At 46.5% G+C, this 17937-nt stretch overlaps 1 protein-coding gene across 1 annotated transcript in view; it reads left to right on the top strand.

Annotated features, from left to right (window-relative positions):
• The window catches only part of LOC138246182 (uncharacterized), a 448661-nt gene that overhangs the window by 161216 nt on the left and 269508 nt on the right, over positions 1–17937 (top strand). Inside the window, exon 11 of the mRNA XM_069200506.1 lies at positions 1467–1559. Within this exon, the coding sequence (XP_069056607.1) occupies positions 1467–1559 (93 nt within the window). The remainder of the gene's footprint in view (positions 1–1466; positions 1560–17937) is intronic.

Raw genomic sequence — 17937 nt, 5'->3', positions numbered from 1 at the left:
CAAGTCCCACTCCCACACCGACTGACCACACTCGCAACTTCGGCATAATCTTGGACAGCCAAATGACCATGAAACAACAAGTCAATGCATTTGCCTCCTCCTGTTTCCACACCCTCCGCATGCTCAGCAAGATCTTCAGATAGATCCCAGTAAACACCAGAGAGATTGTCTCGTCACCAGCCACCTCCACTGCGGCAACGCACTCTACACTGGCATCCCCTCCCAACTCATCAGAAGGCTCCAGACAGTACAGAATGTGGCAGCCATGCTCATACTAGACCTCCCCAAGCGTACACACATCACTCCTCACCTCAGGAAACTCCACTGTCTCCCTGTCCAGAAAAGTTGCCAGTTCAAGACAATGACACATGCCTACAAAGCCCTCTACAAACTGGGACCATCCTACATCAACTACTGGCTGAACTTTCATCTTCTCTTGAGACACCTGTGCTCTTCCTCACTCAGCCTCGCACGAGTCCTTCCTCCCCCCCCCCCCCCCCCCCACACACACACACACATTCATCACACCCGCAGCAGAGGCCACGCATTCTCCTACATCAACGCCAAAGTCTGGAATGACCTCCCCCTCCACCTCTGAATGGCACCCTCCCTGGAAGACTTTAAAAAGCCACTCAAGACCTGACTTTTTCGACGCAGGTGCAGCAACCTCAGTGCCCAGATACCTCTAAGAATGATAGTGTTGAGCTCTGCAAATGATTGCTTGAGCAATCTCACTCTTTCTGACTGTATCACGATCAATCTTGGGGAGCTTTAAGATACTCAGGATTCTAGCAGCCCCAAATCCAGAATCGGACAAAGCAATACGTATGCTCCTTTTACCTGCAGAACCGGTAACACTACAGGAATTTGGGTCAAGCAGGTTTCACTCAGGCCCGTGGTACCTCCCTGACGAGCAATGTGCTTGTTTTCTCCTTTTTCCCGCAAGGTACAACATGTTTTGGAATGGTGAACTGGATGGTATGTAATACCTTGAGATACCCAGCCTACCCAAACGTTTCCATAATTTTGTGCACCATAAGGACCCATCAGTCATCATGTCATCTTTAAACCACACACACCCCTTTTAGGCATGTCCCACACACGTTGAATGCAGGGTTTCCCACTTAGGGGCTGGATCGACCTGTAACCGGGGAGAGCACGTTGGCTGTTGATCAATGAGATCTTACAGTCTTGCAGCATTCAGCAATGTGGTCCTTCAGGACAGAACTCTGACACATTGTCAGTGATGTGAGAATTTACTCTGACCTGTTGTGTTGTTCTGCTCAGCGACTAATGGTAGATGCTACTCATTGTTGTCAGGGGTTTACAAGTGTGGATTTGCCGAGGATGCACTTAACACCTGAAACTGGGGCTACTATGGTAACGATACACTTGGTTTTCATCTATTATAAGTGCAGTATTATGCTGCCCAGTTTTAAATGTATTTCATTTTAATTTTCCAACAGGCTAGTGAGGTAATTCCGCTGGTGAAGGAAGAGAAGATAGTGCAGACCTCTGTAGACTCTTCAGCTAGTGTTTCGGATGACTGGATACAACAGGTATGAAGAATAATAAAATATCCTCCTGAGTCTGTCATGGAAATGTACAAAAGCAGTAGGGGTAGGTGCTGCTGCTAGAGGATTTATCCAGTTTACCTCCACGCACTGCAGATATGTTTTTTGTTTCTCCCTGAGGTAAAACTCATTGTAGGAAGTTGGCTCTGTATGTGCTATTTCAAAGTAAGGAATAGCATGCACAGAGTCCAAGGGTTCCCCTTAGAGGTAAGATAGTGGCAAAAAGAGATAATACTAATGCTCTATTTTGTGGTAGTGTGGTCGAGCAGTAGGCTTATCCAAGGAGTAGTGTTAAGCATTTGTTGTACATACACATAGACAATAAATGAGGTACACACACTCAGAGACAAATCCAGCCAATAGGTTTTTATATAGAAAAATATCTTTTCTTAGTTTATTTTAAGAACCACAGGTTCAAATTCTACATGTAATATCTCATTCGAAAGGTATTGCAGGTAAGTACTTTAGGAACTTCAAATCATAAGAATTGCATGTATACTTTACAAGTTATTGACAAATAGCTGTTTTAAAAGTGGACACAGTGCAATTTTCACAGTTCCTGGGGGAGGTAAGTTTTTGTTAGTTTTACCAGGTAAGTAAGACACTTACAGGGCTTAGTTCTTGGTCCAAGGTAGCCTACCGTTGGGGGTTCAGAGCAACCCCAAAGTCACCACACCAGCAGCTCAGGGCCGGTCAGGTGCAGGGTTCAAAGTGGTGCCCAAAACACATAGGCTAGAATGGAGAGAAGGGGGTGCCCCGGTTCCGGTCTGCTTGCAGGTAAGTACCCGCGTCTTCGGAGGGCAGACCAGGGGGGTTTTGTAGGGCACCGGGGGGGGGGACACAAGCCCACACAGAAATTTCACCCTCAGCGGCGCGGGGGCGGCCGGGTGCAGTGTAGAAACAAGCGTCGGGTTCGCAATGTTAGTCTATGAGAGATCTCGGGATCTCTTCAGCGCTGCAGGCAGGCAAGGGGGGGATTCCTCGGGGAAACCTCCACTTGGGCAAGGGAGAGGGACTCCTGGGGGTCACTTCTCCAGTGAAAGTCCGGTCCTTCAGGTCCTGGGGGCTGCGGGTGCAGGGTCTCTCCCAGGCGTCGGGACTTTAGGTTCAAAGAGTCGCGGTCAGGGGAAGCCTCGGGATTCCCTCTGCAGGCGGTGCTGTGGGGGCTCAGGGGGGACAGGTTTTGGTACTCACAGTATCAGAGTAGTCCTGGGGTCCCTCCTGAGGTGTTGGATCGCCACCAGCCGAGTCGGGGTCGCCGGGTGCAGTGTTGCAAGTCTCACGCTTCTTGCGGGGAGCTTGCAGGGTTCTTTAAAGCTGCTGGAAACAAAGTTGCAGCTTTTCTTGGAGCAGGTCCGCTGTCCTCGGGAGTTTCTTGTCTTTTCGAAGCAGGGGCAGTCCTCAGAGGATGTCGAGGTCGCTGGTCCCTTTGGAAGGTGTCGCTGGAGCAGGATCTTTGGAAGGCAGGAGACAGGCCGGTGAGTTTCTGGAGCCAAGGCAGTTGTCGTCTTCTGGTCTTCCGCTGCAGGGGTTTTCAGCTGGGCAGTCCTTCTTCTTGTAGTTGCAGGAATCTAATTTTCTAGGGTTCAGGGTAGCCCTTAAATACTAAATTTAAGGGCGTGTTTAGGTCTGGGGGGTTAGTAGCCAATGGCTACTAGCCCTGAGGGTGGGTACACCCTCTTTGTGCCTCCTCCCAAGGGGAGGGGGTCACAATCCTAACCCTATTGGGGGAATCCTCCATCTGCAAGATGGAGGATTTCTAAAAGTTAGAGTCACTTCAGCTCAGGACACCTTAGGGGCTGTCCTGACTGGCCAGTGACTCCTCCTTGTTTTTCTCATTATTTTCTCCGGCCTTGCCGCCAAAAGTGGGGCCTGGCCGGAGGGGGCGGGCAACTCCACTAGCTGGAGTGTCCTGCTGGGTTGGCACAAAGGAGGTGAGCCTTTGAGGCTCACCGCCAGGTGTGACAATTCCTGCCTGGGAGAGGTGTTAGCATCTCCACCCAGTGCAGGCTTTGTTACTGGCCTCAGAGTGACAAAGGCACTCTCCCCATGGGGCCAGCAACATGTCTCGGTTTGTGGCAGGCTGCTAAAACTAGTCAGCCTACACAGATAGTCGGTTAAGTTTCAGGGGGCACCTCTAAGGTGCCCTCTGTGGTGTATTTTACAATAAAATGTACACTGGCATCAGTGTGCATTTATTGTGCTGAGAAGTTTGATACCAAACTTCCCAGTTTTCAGTGTAGCCATTATGGTGCTGTGGAGTTCGTGTTTGACAAACTCCCAGACCATATACTCTTATGGCTACCCTGCACTTACAATGTCTAAGGTTTTGTTTAGACACTGTAGGGGTACCATGCTCATGCACTGGTACCCTCACCTATGGTATAGTGCACCCTGCCTTAGGGCTGTAAGGCCTGCTAGAGGGGTGTCTTACCTATACTGCATAGGCAGTGAGAGGCTGGCATGGCACCCTGAGGGGAGTGGCATGTCGACTTACTCGTTTTGTCCTCACTAGCACACACAAGCTGGCAAGCAGTGTGTCTGTGCTGAGTGAGAGGTCTCCAGGGTGGCATAAGACATGCTGCGGCCCTTAGAGACCTTCCTTGGCATCAGGGCCCTTGGTACTAGAAGTACCAGTTACAAGGGATTTATCTGGATGCCAGGGTCTGCCAATTGTGGATACAAAAGTACAGGTTAGGGAAAGAACACTGGTGCTGGGGCCTGGTTAGCAGGCCTCAGCACACTTTCAATTGTAAACATAGCATCAGCAAAGGCAAAAAGTCAGGGGGCAACCATGCCAAGGAGGCATTTCCTTACACAACCCCCCCCCAAACGAAAGAGGATGAGACTAACCTTTCCCAAGAGAGTCTTCATTTTCTAAGTGGAAGAACCTGGAAAGGCCATCTGCATTGGCATGGGCAGTCCCAGGTCTGTGTTCCACTATAAAGTCCATTCCCTGTAGGGAGATGGACCACCTCAACAGTTTAGGATTTTCACCTTTCATTTGCATCAGCCATTTGAGAGGTCTGTGGTCAGTTTGAACTAGGAAGTGAGTCCCAAAGAGGTATGGTCTCAGCTTCTTCAGGGACCAAACCACAGCAAAGGCCTCCCTCTCAATGGCACTCCAACGCTGCTCCCTGGGGAGTAACCTCCTGCTAATGAAAGCAACAGGCTGGTCAAGGCCATCATCATTTGTTTGGGACAAAACTGCCCCTATCCCATGTTCAGAGGCATCAGTCTGCACAATGAACTGCTTAGAATAATCTGGAGCTTTGAGAACTGGTGCTGAGCACATTGCCTGTTTCAGGGTGTCAAAGGCCTGTTGGCATTCCACAGTCCAGTTTACTTTCTTGGGCATTTTCTTGGAGGTGAGTTCAGTGAGGGCTGTCACAATGGATCCATATCCCTTCACAAACCTCCTGTAATACCCAGTCAAGCCAAGGAATGCCCTGACTTGAGTCTGGGTTTTTGGAGCTACCCAGTCCAGAATAGTCTGGATCTTGGGTTGGAGTGGCTGAACTTGGCCTCCACCTACAAGGTGTCCCAAGTAAACCACAGTTCCCTGCCCTATCTGGCATTTGGATGCCTTGATAGAGAGGCCTGCAGATTGCAGAGCCTTCAAAACCTTCCTCAGGTGGACCAGGTGATCCTGCCAGGTGGAGCAAAAGACAGCAATATCATCAAGATAAGCTGTGCTAAAGGACTCCAAGCCAGCAAGGACTTGATTCACCAACCTTTGGAAGGTGGCAGGGGCATTCTTTAAACCAAAGGGCATAACAGTAAACTGATAATGCCCATCAGGTGTGGAGAATGCTGTCTTTTCTTTTGCTCCAGGTGCCATTTTTATTTGCCAGTACCCTGCTGTCAAGTCAACGGTACTTAAGAATTTGGCAGCACCTAATTTGTCTATGAGCTCATCAGCTCTTGGAATTGGGTGGGCATCTGTCTTGGTGACAGAATTGAGCCCTCTGTAGTCCACACAAAACCTCATCTCTTTCTTTCCATCTTTGGTGTGAGGTTTGGGGACTAAGACCACTGGGCTAGCCCAGGGGCTGTCAGAGCGCTCAATTACTCCCAATTCCAGCATCTTGTGGACTTCCACCTTGATGCTTTCCTTAACATGGTCAGATTGTCTAAAGATTTTGTTCTTGACAGGCATGCTGTCTCCTGTGTCCACATCATGGGTACACAGGTGTGTCTGACCAGGGGTTAAGGAGAAGAGTTCAGGAAACTGTTGTAGGACTCTCCTACAATCAGCTTGCTGTTGGCCAGAGAGGGTGTCTGAGTAGATCACTCCATCTACTGTGCCATCTTTTGGGTCTGATGACAGAAGATCAGGGAGAGGTTCACTCTCTGCCTCCTGATCCTCATCTGTTACCATCAACAGATTGACATCAGCCCTGTCGTGGAAGAGCTTAAGGCGGTTTACATGGATCACCCTCTTGGGGCTCCTGCTTGTGCCCAGGTCCACCAAGTAGGTGACCTGACTCTTCCTCTCTAGTACTGGGTAAGGGCCACTCCATTTGTCCTGGAGTGCCCTGGGAGCCACAGGCTCCAGAACCCAGACTTTCTGCCCTGGTTGGAACTCAACCAGTGCAGCCTTTTGGTCATACCAAAACTTCTGGAGCTGTTGGCTGGCCTCAAGGTTTTTGGTTGCCTTTTCCATGTACTCTGCCATTCTAGAGCGAAGGCCAAGTACATAGTCCACTATGTCCTGTTTAGGCTCATGGAGAGGTCTCTCCCAGCCTTCTTTAACAAGGGCAAGTGGTCCCCTTACAGGATGACCAAACAGAAGTTCAAAGGGTGAGAATCCTACTCCCTTCTGTGGCACCTCTCTGTAAGCGAAAAGCAGACATGGCAAGAGGACATCCCATCTCCTTTTGAGTTTTTCTGGGAGCCCCATGATCATGCCTTTTAATGTCTTGTTGAATCTCTCAACCAAGCCATTAGTTTGTGGATGGTATGGTGTAGTGAATTTATAGGTCACTCCACACTCATTCCACATGTGCTTTAGGTATGCTGACATGAAGTTGGTACCTCTGTCAGACACCACCTCCTTAGGGAAACCCACTCTGGTAAAGATACCAATGAGGGCCTTGGCTACTGCAGGGGCAGTAGTCGACCTAAGGGGAATAGCTTCAGGATACCTGGTAGCATGATCCACTACTACCAGGATATACATATTTCCTGAGGCTGTGGGAGGTTCTAGTGGACCAACTATGTCCACACCCACTCTTTCAAAGGGAACCCCCACCACTGGAAGTGGAATGAGGGGGGCCTTTGGATGCCCACCTGTCTTACCACTGGCTTGACAGGTGGGGCAGGAGAGGCAAAACTCCTTAACCATGTTGGACATATTGGGCCAGTAGAAGTGGTTGACTAACCTCTCCCACGTCTTGGTTTGTCCCAAATGTCCAGCAAGGGGAATGTCATGGGCCAATGTTAGGATGAACTTCCTGAACAGCTGAGGCACTACCACTCTCCTAGTGGCACCAGGTTTGGGGTCTCTGGCCTCAGTGTACAGGAGCCCATCTTCCCAATAGACCCTATGTGTTCCATTTTTCTTGCCTTTGGACTCTTCAGCAGCTTGCTGCCTAAGGCCTTCAAGAGAGGGACAGGTTTCTTGTCCCTTACACAGCTCCTCCCTTGAGGGTCCCCCTGGGCCTAAGAGCTCAACCTGATAAGGCTCCAGCTCCAAAGGCTCAGTTCCCTCAGAGGGCAGAACTTCTTCCTGAGAAGAGAGGTTCCCTTTCTTTTGCTGTGTTGCAGTTGGTTTCCCAACTGACTTTCCTGTTCTCTTGGTAGGCTGGGCCATTCTTCCAGACTCCAGCTCTACTTGTTCACCCTGTGCCTTGCATTGTGCTCTTGTTTTCACACACACCAGTTCAGGGATGCCCAGCATTGCTGCATGGGTTTTTAGTTCTACCTCAGCCCATGCTGAGGACTCCAGGTCATTTCCAAGCAGACAGTCCACTGGGATATTTGAGGAGACCACCACCTGTTTCAGGCCATTGACCCCTCCCCATTCTAAAGTAACCATTGCCATGGGATGTACTTTTCTCTGATTGTCAGCGTTGGTGACTGTGTAAGTTTTTCCAGTCAGGTATTGGCCAGGGGAAACCAGTTTCTCTGTCACCATGGTGACACTGGCACCTGTATCCCTCAGGCCCTCTATTCTAGTCCCATTAATTAAGAGTTGCTGTCTGTATTTTTGCATGTTAGGCGGCCAGACAGCTAGTGTGGCTAAATCCACCCCACCCTCAGAAACTAGAGTAGCTTCAGTGTGGACCCTGATTTGCTCTGGGCACACTGTTGATCCCACTTGGAGACTAGCCATACCAGTGTTACCTGGATGGGAGTTTGGAGTGGAACCTTTCTTGGGACAGGCCTTGTCTCCAGTTTGGTGTCCATGCTGTTTACAGCTATGACACCAGGCCTTTTTGGGATCAAAGTTTTTACCCTTGTACCCATTGTTTTGTGAAGAGGCTCTGGGCCCACCCTCCTGTGCAGGTTTTTGGGGGCCTGTAGAAGACTCTTTACTATTTTTAGTTTTGGTTGTCTCATCACCCTTCCCCTGGGGAGTCTTTGTGACCCCTTTCTTTTGGTCACCCCCTGTTGAAGTCTTGGACACCCTTGTCTTGACCCAATGGTCCGCCTTCTTTCCCAATTCTTGGGGAGAAATTGGTCCTAGGTCTACCAGATGCTGATGCAGTTTATCATTGAAACAATTACTCAATAGGTGTTCTTTCACAAATAAATTGTACAGCCCATCATAATTACTTACACCACTGCCTTGAATCCAACCATCTAGTGTTTTCACTGAGTAGTCAACAAAGTCAACCCAGGTCTGGCTCGAGGATTTTTGAGCCCCCCTGAACCTAATCCTGTACTCCTCAGTGGAGAATCCAAAGCCCTCAATCAGGGTACCCTTCATGAGGTCATAAGATTCTGCATCTTTTCCAGAGAGTGTGAGGAGTCTATCCCTACACTTTCCAGTGAACATTTCCCAAAGGAGAGCACCCCAGTGAGATCTGTTCACTTTTCTGGTTACACAAGCCCTCTCAAAAGCTGTGAACCATTTGGTGATGTCATCACCATCTTCAAATTTTGTCACAATCCCTTTGGGGATTTTTAACATGTCAGGAGAATCTCTGACCCTATTTATATTGCTGCCACCATTGATGGGTCCTAGGCCCATCTCTTGTCTTTCCCTTTCTATGGCTAGGAGCTGTCTCTCTAAAGCCAATCTTTTGGCCATCCTGGCTAACAGGAGGTCATCTTCACTGAGAGCATCCTCAGTGATTTCAGAAATGTGGGACCCTCCTGTGAGGGACTCACTATTTCTGACTAACACAGTTGGAGACAGGACTTGAGGGGTCCTGTTCTCCCTATTTAGGACTGGAGGAGGGACATTGGCCTCCAAGTCACTAATTTCTTCCTCTGTGAGGTCATCATCAGAGGGGTTGGCTTTTTCAAACTCTGCCAACAGCTCCTGGAGCTGAATTTTGGTAGGTCTGGAGCCAATGGTTATTTTTTTGATATTACAGAGAGACCTTAGCTCCCTCATCTTAAGATGGAGGTAAGGGGTGGTGTCGAGTTCCACCACCTGCATCTCTGTATCAGACATTATTCTGCTAAGAGTTGGAATACTTTTTAAAGAATCTAAAACTGTTTCTAGAATCTAATTTCAAACTTTTAACAAACTTTTAAACTCTAAAAAGACAATGCTAAACAGGGACTTAACACACAAGGCCCTAGCAGGACTTTTAAGAATTTAGAAAAATTTCAAATTGCAAAAATGAATTTCTAATGACAATTTTGGAATTTGTCGTGTGATCAGGTATTGGCTGAGTAGTCCAGCAAATGCAAAGTCTTGTACCCCACCGCTGATCCACCAATGTAGGAAGTTGGCTCTGTATGTGCTATTTCAAAGTAAGGAATAGCATGCACAGAGTCCAAGGGTTCCCCTTAGAGGTAAGATAGTGGCAAAAAGAGATAATACTAATGCTCTATTTTGTGGTAGTGTGGTCGAGCAGTAGGCTTATCCAAGGAGTAGTGTTAAGCATTTGTTGTACATACACATAGACAATAAATGAGGTACACACACTCAGAGACAAATCCAGCCAATAGGTTTTTATATAGAAAAATATCTTTTCTTAGTTTATTTTAAGAACCACAGGTTCAAATTCTACATGTAATATCTCATTCGAAAGGTATTGCAGGTAAGTACTTTAGGAACTTCAAATCATAAGAATTGCATGTATACTTTACAAGTTATTGACAAATAGCTGTTTTAAAAGTGGACACAGTGCAATTTTCACAGTTCCTGGGGGAGGTAAGTTTTTGTTAGTTTTACCAGGTAAGTAAGACACTTACAGGGCTTAGTTCTTGGTCCAAGGTAGCCCACCGTTGGGGGTTCAGAGCAACCCCAAAGTCACCACACCAGCAGCTCAGGGCCGGTCAGGTGCAGAGTTCAAATTTCACCCTCAGCGGCGCGGGGGCGGCCGGGTGCAGTGTAGAAACAAGCGTCGGGTTCGCAATGTTAGTCTATGAGAGATCTCGGGATCTCTTCAGCGCTGCAGGCAGGCAAGGGGGGGATTCCTCGGGGAAACCTCCACTTGGGCAAGGGAGAGGGACTCCTGGGGGTCACTTCTCCAGTGAAAGTCCGGTCCTTCAGGTCCTGGGGGCTGCGGGTGCAGGGTCTCTCCCAGGCGTCGGGACTTTAGGTTCAAAGAGTCGCGGTCAGGGGAAGCCTCGGGATTCCCTCTGCAGGCGGCGCTGTGGGGGCTCAGGGGGGACAGGTTTTGGTACTCACAGTATCAGAGTAGTACTGGGGTCCCTCCTGAGGTGTTGGATCGCCACCAGCCGAGTCGGGGTCGCCGGGTGCAGTGTTGCAAGTCTCACGCTTCTTGAGGGGAGCTTGCAGGGTTCTTTAAAGCTGCTGGAAACAAAGTTGCAGCTTTTCTTGGAGCAGGTCCGCTGTCCTCGGGAGTTTCTTGTCTTTTCGAAGCAGGGGCAGTCCTCAGAGGATGTCGAGGTCGCTGGTCCCTTTGGAAGGCGTCGCTGGAGCAGGATCTTTGGAAGGCAGGAGACAGGCCGGTGAGTTTCTGGAGCCAAGGCAGTTGTCGTCTTCTGGTCTTCCGCTGCAGGGGTTTTCAGCTGGGCAGTCCTTCTTCTTGTAGTTGCAGGAATCTAATTTTCTAGGGTTCAGGGTAGCCCTTAAATACTAAATTTAAGGGCGTGTTTAGGTCTGGGGGGTTAGTAGCCAATGGCTACTAGCCCTGAGGGTGGGTACACCCTCTTTGTGCCTCCTCCCAAGGGGAGGGGGTCACAATCCTAACCCTATTGGGGGAATCCTCCATCTGCAAGATGGAGGATTTCTAAAAGTTAGAGTCACTTCAGCTCAGGACACCTTAGGGGCTGTCCTGACTGGCCAGTGACTCCTCCTTGTTTTTCTCATTATTTTCTCCGGCCTTGCCGCCAAAAGTGGGGCCTGGCCGGAGGGGGCGGGCAACTCCACTAGCTGGAGTGTCCTGCTGGGTTGGCACAAAGGAGGTGAGCCTTTGAGGCTCACCGCCAGGTATGACAATTCCTGCCTGGGAGAGGTGTTAGCATCTCCACCCAGTGCAGGCTTTGTTACTGGCCTCAGAGTGACAAAGGCACTCTCCCCATGGGGCCAGCAACATGTCTCGGTTTGTGGCAGGCTGCTAAAACTAGTCAGCCTACACAGATAGTCGGTTAAGTTTCAGGGGGCACCTCTAAGGTGCCCTCTGTGGTGTATTTTACAATAAAATGTACACTGGCATCAGTGTGCATTTATTGTGCTGAGAAGTTTGATACCAAACTTCCCAGTTTTCAGTGTAGCCATTATGGTGCTGTGGAGTTCGTGTTTGACAAACTCCCAGACCATATACTCTTATGGCTACCCTGCACTTACAATGTCTAAGGTTTTGTTTAGACACTGTAGGGGTACCATGCTCATGCACTGGTACCCTCACCTATGGTATAGTGCACCCTGCCTTAGGGCTGTAAGGCCTGCTAGAGGGGTGTCTTACCTATACTGCATAGGCAGTGAGAGGCTGGCATGGCACCCTGAGGGGAGTGGCATGTCGACTTACTCGTTTTGTCCTCACTAGCACACACAAGCTGGCAAGCAGTGTGTCTGTGCTGAGTGAGAGGTCTCCAGGGTGGCATAAGACATGCTGCGGCCCTTAGAGACCTTCCTTGGCATCAGGGCCCTTGGTACTAGAAGTACCAGTTACAAGGGATTTATCTGGATGCCAGGGTCTGCCAATTGTGGATACAAAAGTACAGGTTAGGGAAAGAACACTGGTGCTGGGGCCTGGTTAGCAGGCCTCAGCACACTTTCAATTGTAAACATAGCATCAGCAAAGGCAAAAAGTCAGGGGGCAACCATGCCAAGGAGGCATTTCCTTACACTCATCCTTTGAATTTCACAATCCGATGTTGTTCAGATGTTTGCTCAGTGCTGAGGAGTGAGAAGGGAGGAGATGGCGGTGAACGGATTGTTTGTGCAGGTCATGGCACAAAATATTCTTGCTGTGGTTGTTTTACCACATCATACAGGGTCTCTGCACGCTCCACCGTGTTCAGGAGTCGGTTAGCTCTGGCTGACTGCGTAGTAGTTAGGAATGCTTTAAAAAAAGACAGAGAATGCTTCACCTACACACAGTGGGGCATCATCTCACGCTGCCGGGTACTTATTTAATAACTTTACATCTGAAAAGTGCCCCCAATCACGACACTTGTCATATTTAATTATTTATCTCCTGTATACATCCTATTCATAAAGCAATACGTTATTATGCTATATTTTACTCCAGCATTGGCAAAGCCAACAGGCCAAGCTTCACTGTGATAAACACTATTTGTACAAGAACACATGCATGTATCATTTTCTAATGGTTGTATACATGCGTTTCCACATTGAAGCCTGATCTATTGGCTTTGCCACTGCCTGTTTTTTTTAATCCTGCTATTTTTGCCAGGGCGACTAGGTCCTTGGGCGTTAAGGGACTTAGAGTGTTGTTTCTAGTACTAATAAATACATACATACTTTGATTGCCACATAAAAATCGGAGGGGAGTTTGCACACAAATCTTTAAGGCAAAAAACGAATACTAAAGGGAGAGCACAGAAAATTGACAGTATTCCTTCATGAAATCGATTTGTTGTGCCATTGCAGGTATGTCCCTAGCATTCCCAGGAAGTGTTGTAATGGACCTTGACAGTACCATGGTCCCCTTCCGAAAACAATGCTTTCTCTAAAACCTAGCCGCTGCGTTACACAAAAGGTTGCGTTCAGCTGCTCTCAGGGATAATTATCATTGTTAATTGAGTACAAAAGCCTGGTTTATTGGCAGTCTACCATTCCAGAAACTTTATTTCAGACAACCTCTCCCTTCTTCCCAACGTTTTTGAACTGCTTGCTACTGAAGACCTGAAATACCTTCCAGTTGTTGCGGTCTCTGCAAGTGGGTTCAGAAGACATGTTCCCGAGATGCTCCAACTTTTTTTCGGAGCTGTATTTGCTATTACGCCACCTTTTTTCTAAGTATCTCGCTTTTTACCATCTTTATATTAAAGGGTAGCACTAAGCAAAGCCTACTGTGCAACCATGAAGGCAATTATCATCGTTGGCAAGTGGTGTTTCTTCATCCTTCTGACATGTCATCATTGCGATGTCTGTGAACCGAGTCAACGCTCACAGGCATTGCGGCTTCCTAGGTACAGGAACCCCACTGTTGATGGTAGTGGGTAGTTCATATTCTTGGGACAGGTTGTGAATAGCATGTGGCCCTGCCACTTCTCCATAGATGTAGGAATTGTAGTGTGAGGTGCTGCATAAAAAAGCGTATTTAATTTTATATCTCCCATTGCGAGAAGAGTTATTGAGTGTGTGAAATAAATTATAATGCAAAAGTACCTGGCTGTTAATGTTATCTTTTCCTAAGCCATGTTTGGAATAAAAAAGTATAGCATTACCGAGTGTGGTGGAGATATGATTGTAACTCCATTTGTTTTTCCATGAGTGCATTGATACTAAAATTCCAGGGGTCAAGAAGGAGAAGAATGATGCAGAAATGTATCAGGATTTTTCAAAAATACATTCTGATGTTCCAGTAACGCAGGTAAGTTAAATAACAAAAGGACTTTAACATACCAAAGCCAGTCTTTGTGATATAACCAGTAGCAGGCAAGGTTTGTTAACTACCTCTTTCCCACTACAGAACAGGCGTAACAAGTCCTAATAGAAATCCCATTGATGTCGTCATAACCCAAAACCCGGTTTTCTGTCAGCCTTCAAAATCTCTCAGGGGGGTGTTGCGAGTACATTCTCAGTGTCACCTTGATTGGTTTGAGTCAAATAAATTGAAACCTTTGTGCCACAAAGGTGGGAGAGCATACCTTCTGCTTGTCAAGCTCATAGACATAGTAAGTCTAAGGAAGGGAGCTGGCCTGCTAAAAGGCTTGCACCTGTCTACCTCCAGTAGAGGGAAGTATGTAGCCCCAGTTTATGGTCCCAACGTCTGACATCTTGGGGTTTTATATGTACGTGGATTCCACTGAATCATACTTTTCTACACAAAGCCCCACCACGCAAAATGTATTGGGAATCTGGAAAAATGTAACCATTTTTCAAATCGCCAGAATTACTTTCAGGGATATGTTTATGAAAAAAGAACAGCTGAGATTAGAAACTGTATTAACACGGTTTAGGTACACTCAACAAGTAGCACACCTAGAGACTGTGAAATCCTTTATATTTAAAAGTTTTAAACCTAGACAAGGTAACTGTATAATGAGAGAGACACATAGAGACATGCTCCACTTATACCTGTACACTTTTTGTTTCGTTGTTCACTTTGTTTTATTCCTATGTGCGTGCCTCTCCTGGGCGTCTTTCACCATGGCTGCCAGTTCCATAAGATAAGGCACTAGTTTTGGAACCAAATAATGTAAAAACAAACAACTTTATAAGTGTGGGAGACCCTTAAAGAAGCAACATTTTATTGTGCTTTGAGCGCTCTAAATGTTTGCACCGTTTCTGTTTTCAAAACGGTTTTACATGTGCATGGTCATTTACACTGAGGCACGTGGTTGTTTGCCAACAGTCTACATGGCGTAGCCATCAGCCTGTGGTAAGTATTTAATGGGGTGAAAATGATGTCTAAACAATATGCGCAAAAAGGTTCCCCATATAAAATATATATTCCAGGCAATTTGGTAATTTTCCTGCCTGTGTTCTAATAATTTTGCATCTATAGTAGAAGATATATATTTTGCATTTAGGAGACTGCACCATTCATTCCCCTCTCTTAATATTGTGTACTACCTTTTGCAAAATATCACATCTTCTAGTGTACTCTGTCAGGACCCCTGCAGAGACCAGTACTAGACTTACTAATTGAGATAGCTGTCTCTCTGCAGGGACGAGGAAATTGAAGAGGAAGGGGGTAGCATATACGAAGGAGTATCTGAAACAGAAGAGGTCAGGACAGACACTGACGACTACACTTGACTGAGACTGAAAACTGGACAGGAAGTGGGTAATTCCCCCGAAAATTTTTAAAACCAAACACAGTGCAATAAACAATTGAAAGACAATAGGAAAGTACCACTGAGAACAACAATAGGGAAACTACCATAAATGATAGTTTGCATGCTCCGTGGAAATTATTCTCTCTCTAAACTGAAAAATCTGCAATAAAGCAGGGAGCAATTAATCTCAAAAGAGTCTTGGAATGCACCCAGCAGTTTAGGAAGCTGACTTTCTATAAGTACACCTTGCAGAGAGTCTTGTGGATACCCAATTAGTTTGCAGAGACAAAATAGATAGGACTAATGCTCTAGTTTGTGGTAGTCTAGGCGAGAAGTTAGGCTTATCGAGGGTGCTGCTAAGCATTTGTTGTACTCACCGAGGCAATAAATTAGACAAACACTCAAAGAATAAATCCGAGACCAATTTAGAAAAATAACACTTCTCGGTATATATACTTTAAACCCAAGAACTAAGGTGGCACACTGGTAGTTGGTAGATGTTCAGGGCACCACTGGGTGCATGCATCAGTGTGAGTTCACCAATACAAGATGTTTGATACCAAACATCCCTATCTTCAGTAAAGCAGGGGTGTGGAATTCCTACAGCCTGACGCCCAGGACATATTGTTTGGGATCAAGGATAACAAGTTATCAAGTTTATTTTGTCCTTGGGACAAGTAGACCAAACCCCCTGCAGTACAAACCCTTTGGCTGCCAATTTAAAGTACTACATTATGGAGCATGGAGGGAAATGGTCTGTCATTGAGGTAATAGTTGTGGCCATATGTTAATATTGTTTGAACTTTTATTTATGCTTCATTAATGCAAAGCCTTTATTATTAGTGTGAGCGCTCTAAGTAAATGTTGTAAGCTCAGACTGCACTTCTCACAGTGGTTTCAGAAAAAAAAAAAAATTCACATGTTTGCATAGTTTAGCAAAATGAGGCTATGTATAATACTCCCAGAATGCTCTGTGATTAGATGCAAATATTTGCAGAGGCTTTATTTTGCTTTCAAAATAAAATATTCACATAAAATGCAACTAGGAAAAAACGCTTTGCTTAGCTACTGAGAAATTTTAGGTGTCATTTCTTTGAAGCAGCATTTAGCACAGTGTTTATGTGCTAGTATTAACAAAAAAATATTTATAATGGAAATTCAGTGTAACCTGTTTCAACAAGAATATGGGAAACATGAAAATAAACAAGATCTGGCAAAACCAATAGACATTGGAGGTCAGTCTTTTAGTTTTGTCAGTGTGTGTCTTGTTTTGATTTTTGTAAAACTTCATTGTTGTGGGAGCTGCTGGGCCCTCAATAGTATAACAAACATTGGCAAAACCAAAAATATTTTTGGGTCTGAAAAAGCACTCGTTGCTACAATAGCTCCTGGAACTGAACAAAACAATTTTGGGTGCTGATCTGCTCCTTGTGAAGGCACAGATTGCGATCATTTAGCGAAGCCAGCCAATAGGTGAATAGCGAGATAATTTTAATAAAAACGAAAGGTCTTGCTTAACGTCCAGACCTAAGGGACAAAACAGCACCCATGGTATAAGTCTCTGCATTAGTGCAGATGTACATATTTCATGATTTCACAAGCATTTACAGAAGAAAACCAGGACATTTTACTCCTAGAAAATGTGTGAACTGTATTTTAACATGAGCAAATCAATATGTGTAGATTTGCTCATGCAAAAATCCTCTAACCAACCTCCCCAACCCTGGAAGAAATTTTCTTCTGACCCTGGGTCAGAAGTACATTTTCAACCTTTCTCAGAATCGGAAGAGATTACAGACGAGCTAGCGAAAAGCCATAAAACATGCAAGTTAGTAGGTTTGCACAGACTCAAAAGGGTATTCCAACTCTAGAATTAATGCTTACTACCATCTCCATCCTCAGCATGTAGATATTCCGGAAGGTGGCATTATAAGGAAATTGCTAGTATTTAGGCCCTACTATGTAGTATGAGCCCTAGCATAGTGTTAGAGGCTATTATCAGAGCTCCTATGTAATGAGATAACTGCAGTAATTGGTTGCTGCACTACATGGCACCAAATGGACAAGTGTTTTTTTCCCCCCACAGGACAAGTAGATTTATGAAGCAACCTGTCCTCATTGTCAAGTAGATATTTTCTTACATTCCACACCCCTGGTGAAGCCATCATGTAGCTAGGGAACTTGTGACCAGTGTCCAGCACATGTATTTAGAATGGCTTCCTTGATCACTTACCTTGTCTGAGAATCGACAAAGACATGGCAGGGGCATATCTACCATGTAGATGTGCCCTCACATGTAATATAATGCACCATGGCCTAGGGCTGTAAGGCCTGCTAGAAGGGTGACTTACATAAGTTATATACACAGTATAGGGGTCAAGGCACACAGGCTGTGTGCCTTGTGTTTTCACTTTTATCTGCACCAAGACATGCAGCCTGCAATGGCAGCCTTTCATGTGCTTGCTTACGCGGGTCCCTTAGGTTGGCACATTTCATGCTGAAGCCCAGAGGGACCTCTTTAGTACCCCAGGCCCTAGGTACCAGTGGCACAATTTACTAGGGCCTTTGAGAGGGTGCTAAAGATTTTGCCAGTTGGGGAAACAACTGTGCAGTTTTAGGAAAGTGATCTGGCACTGGAGACCTGGTTGGCAGGAACCCAATGCACTTGTAGTTGATACCAGTCAAACCTAGGGGGCTACCCGTGCCAAATATGATGCTTTCCTACATGACCTCCCCCCCCCCCCCCACACCACCCCAAAAAGGAAAGAGGATGAAGCTAGCCTTTCCCAAGAGAGTCTTA

This window comes from Pleurodeles waltl, chromosome 7 (genome assembly GCF_031143425.1).
Source record: "Pleurodeles waltl isolate 20211129_DDA chromosome 7, aPleWal1.hap1.20221129, whole genome shotgun sequence".
Lineage (NCBI taxonomy): Eukaryota > Metazoa > Chordata > Amphibia > Caudata > Salamandridae > Pleurodeles > Pleurodeles waltl.
The sequence above is the reverse complement of the archived record's forward strand: the minus strand, read 5'-3'. Positions and strand labels throughout refer to the sequence as shown.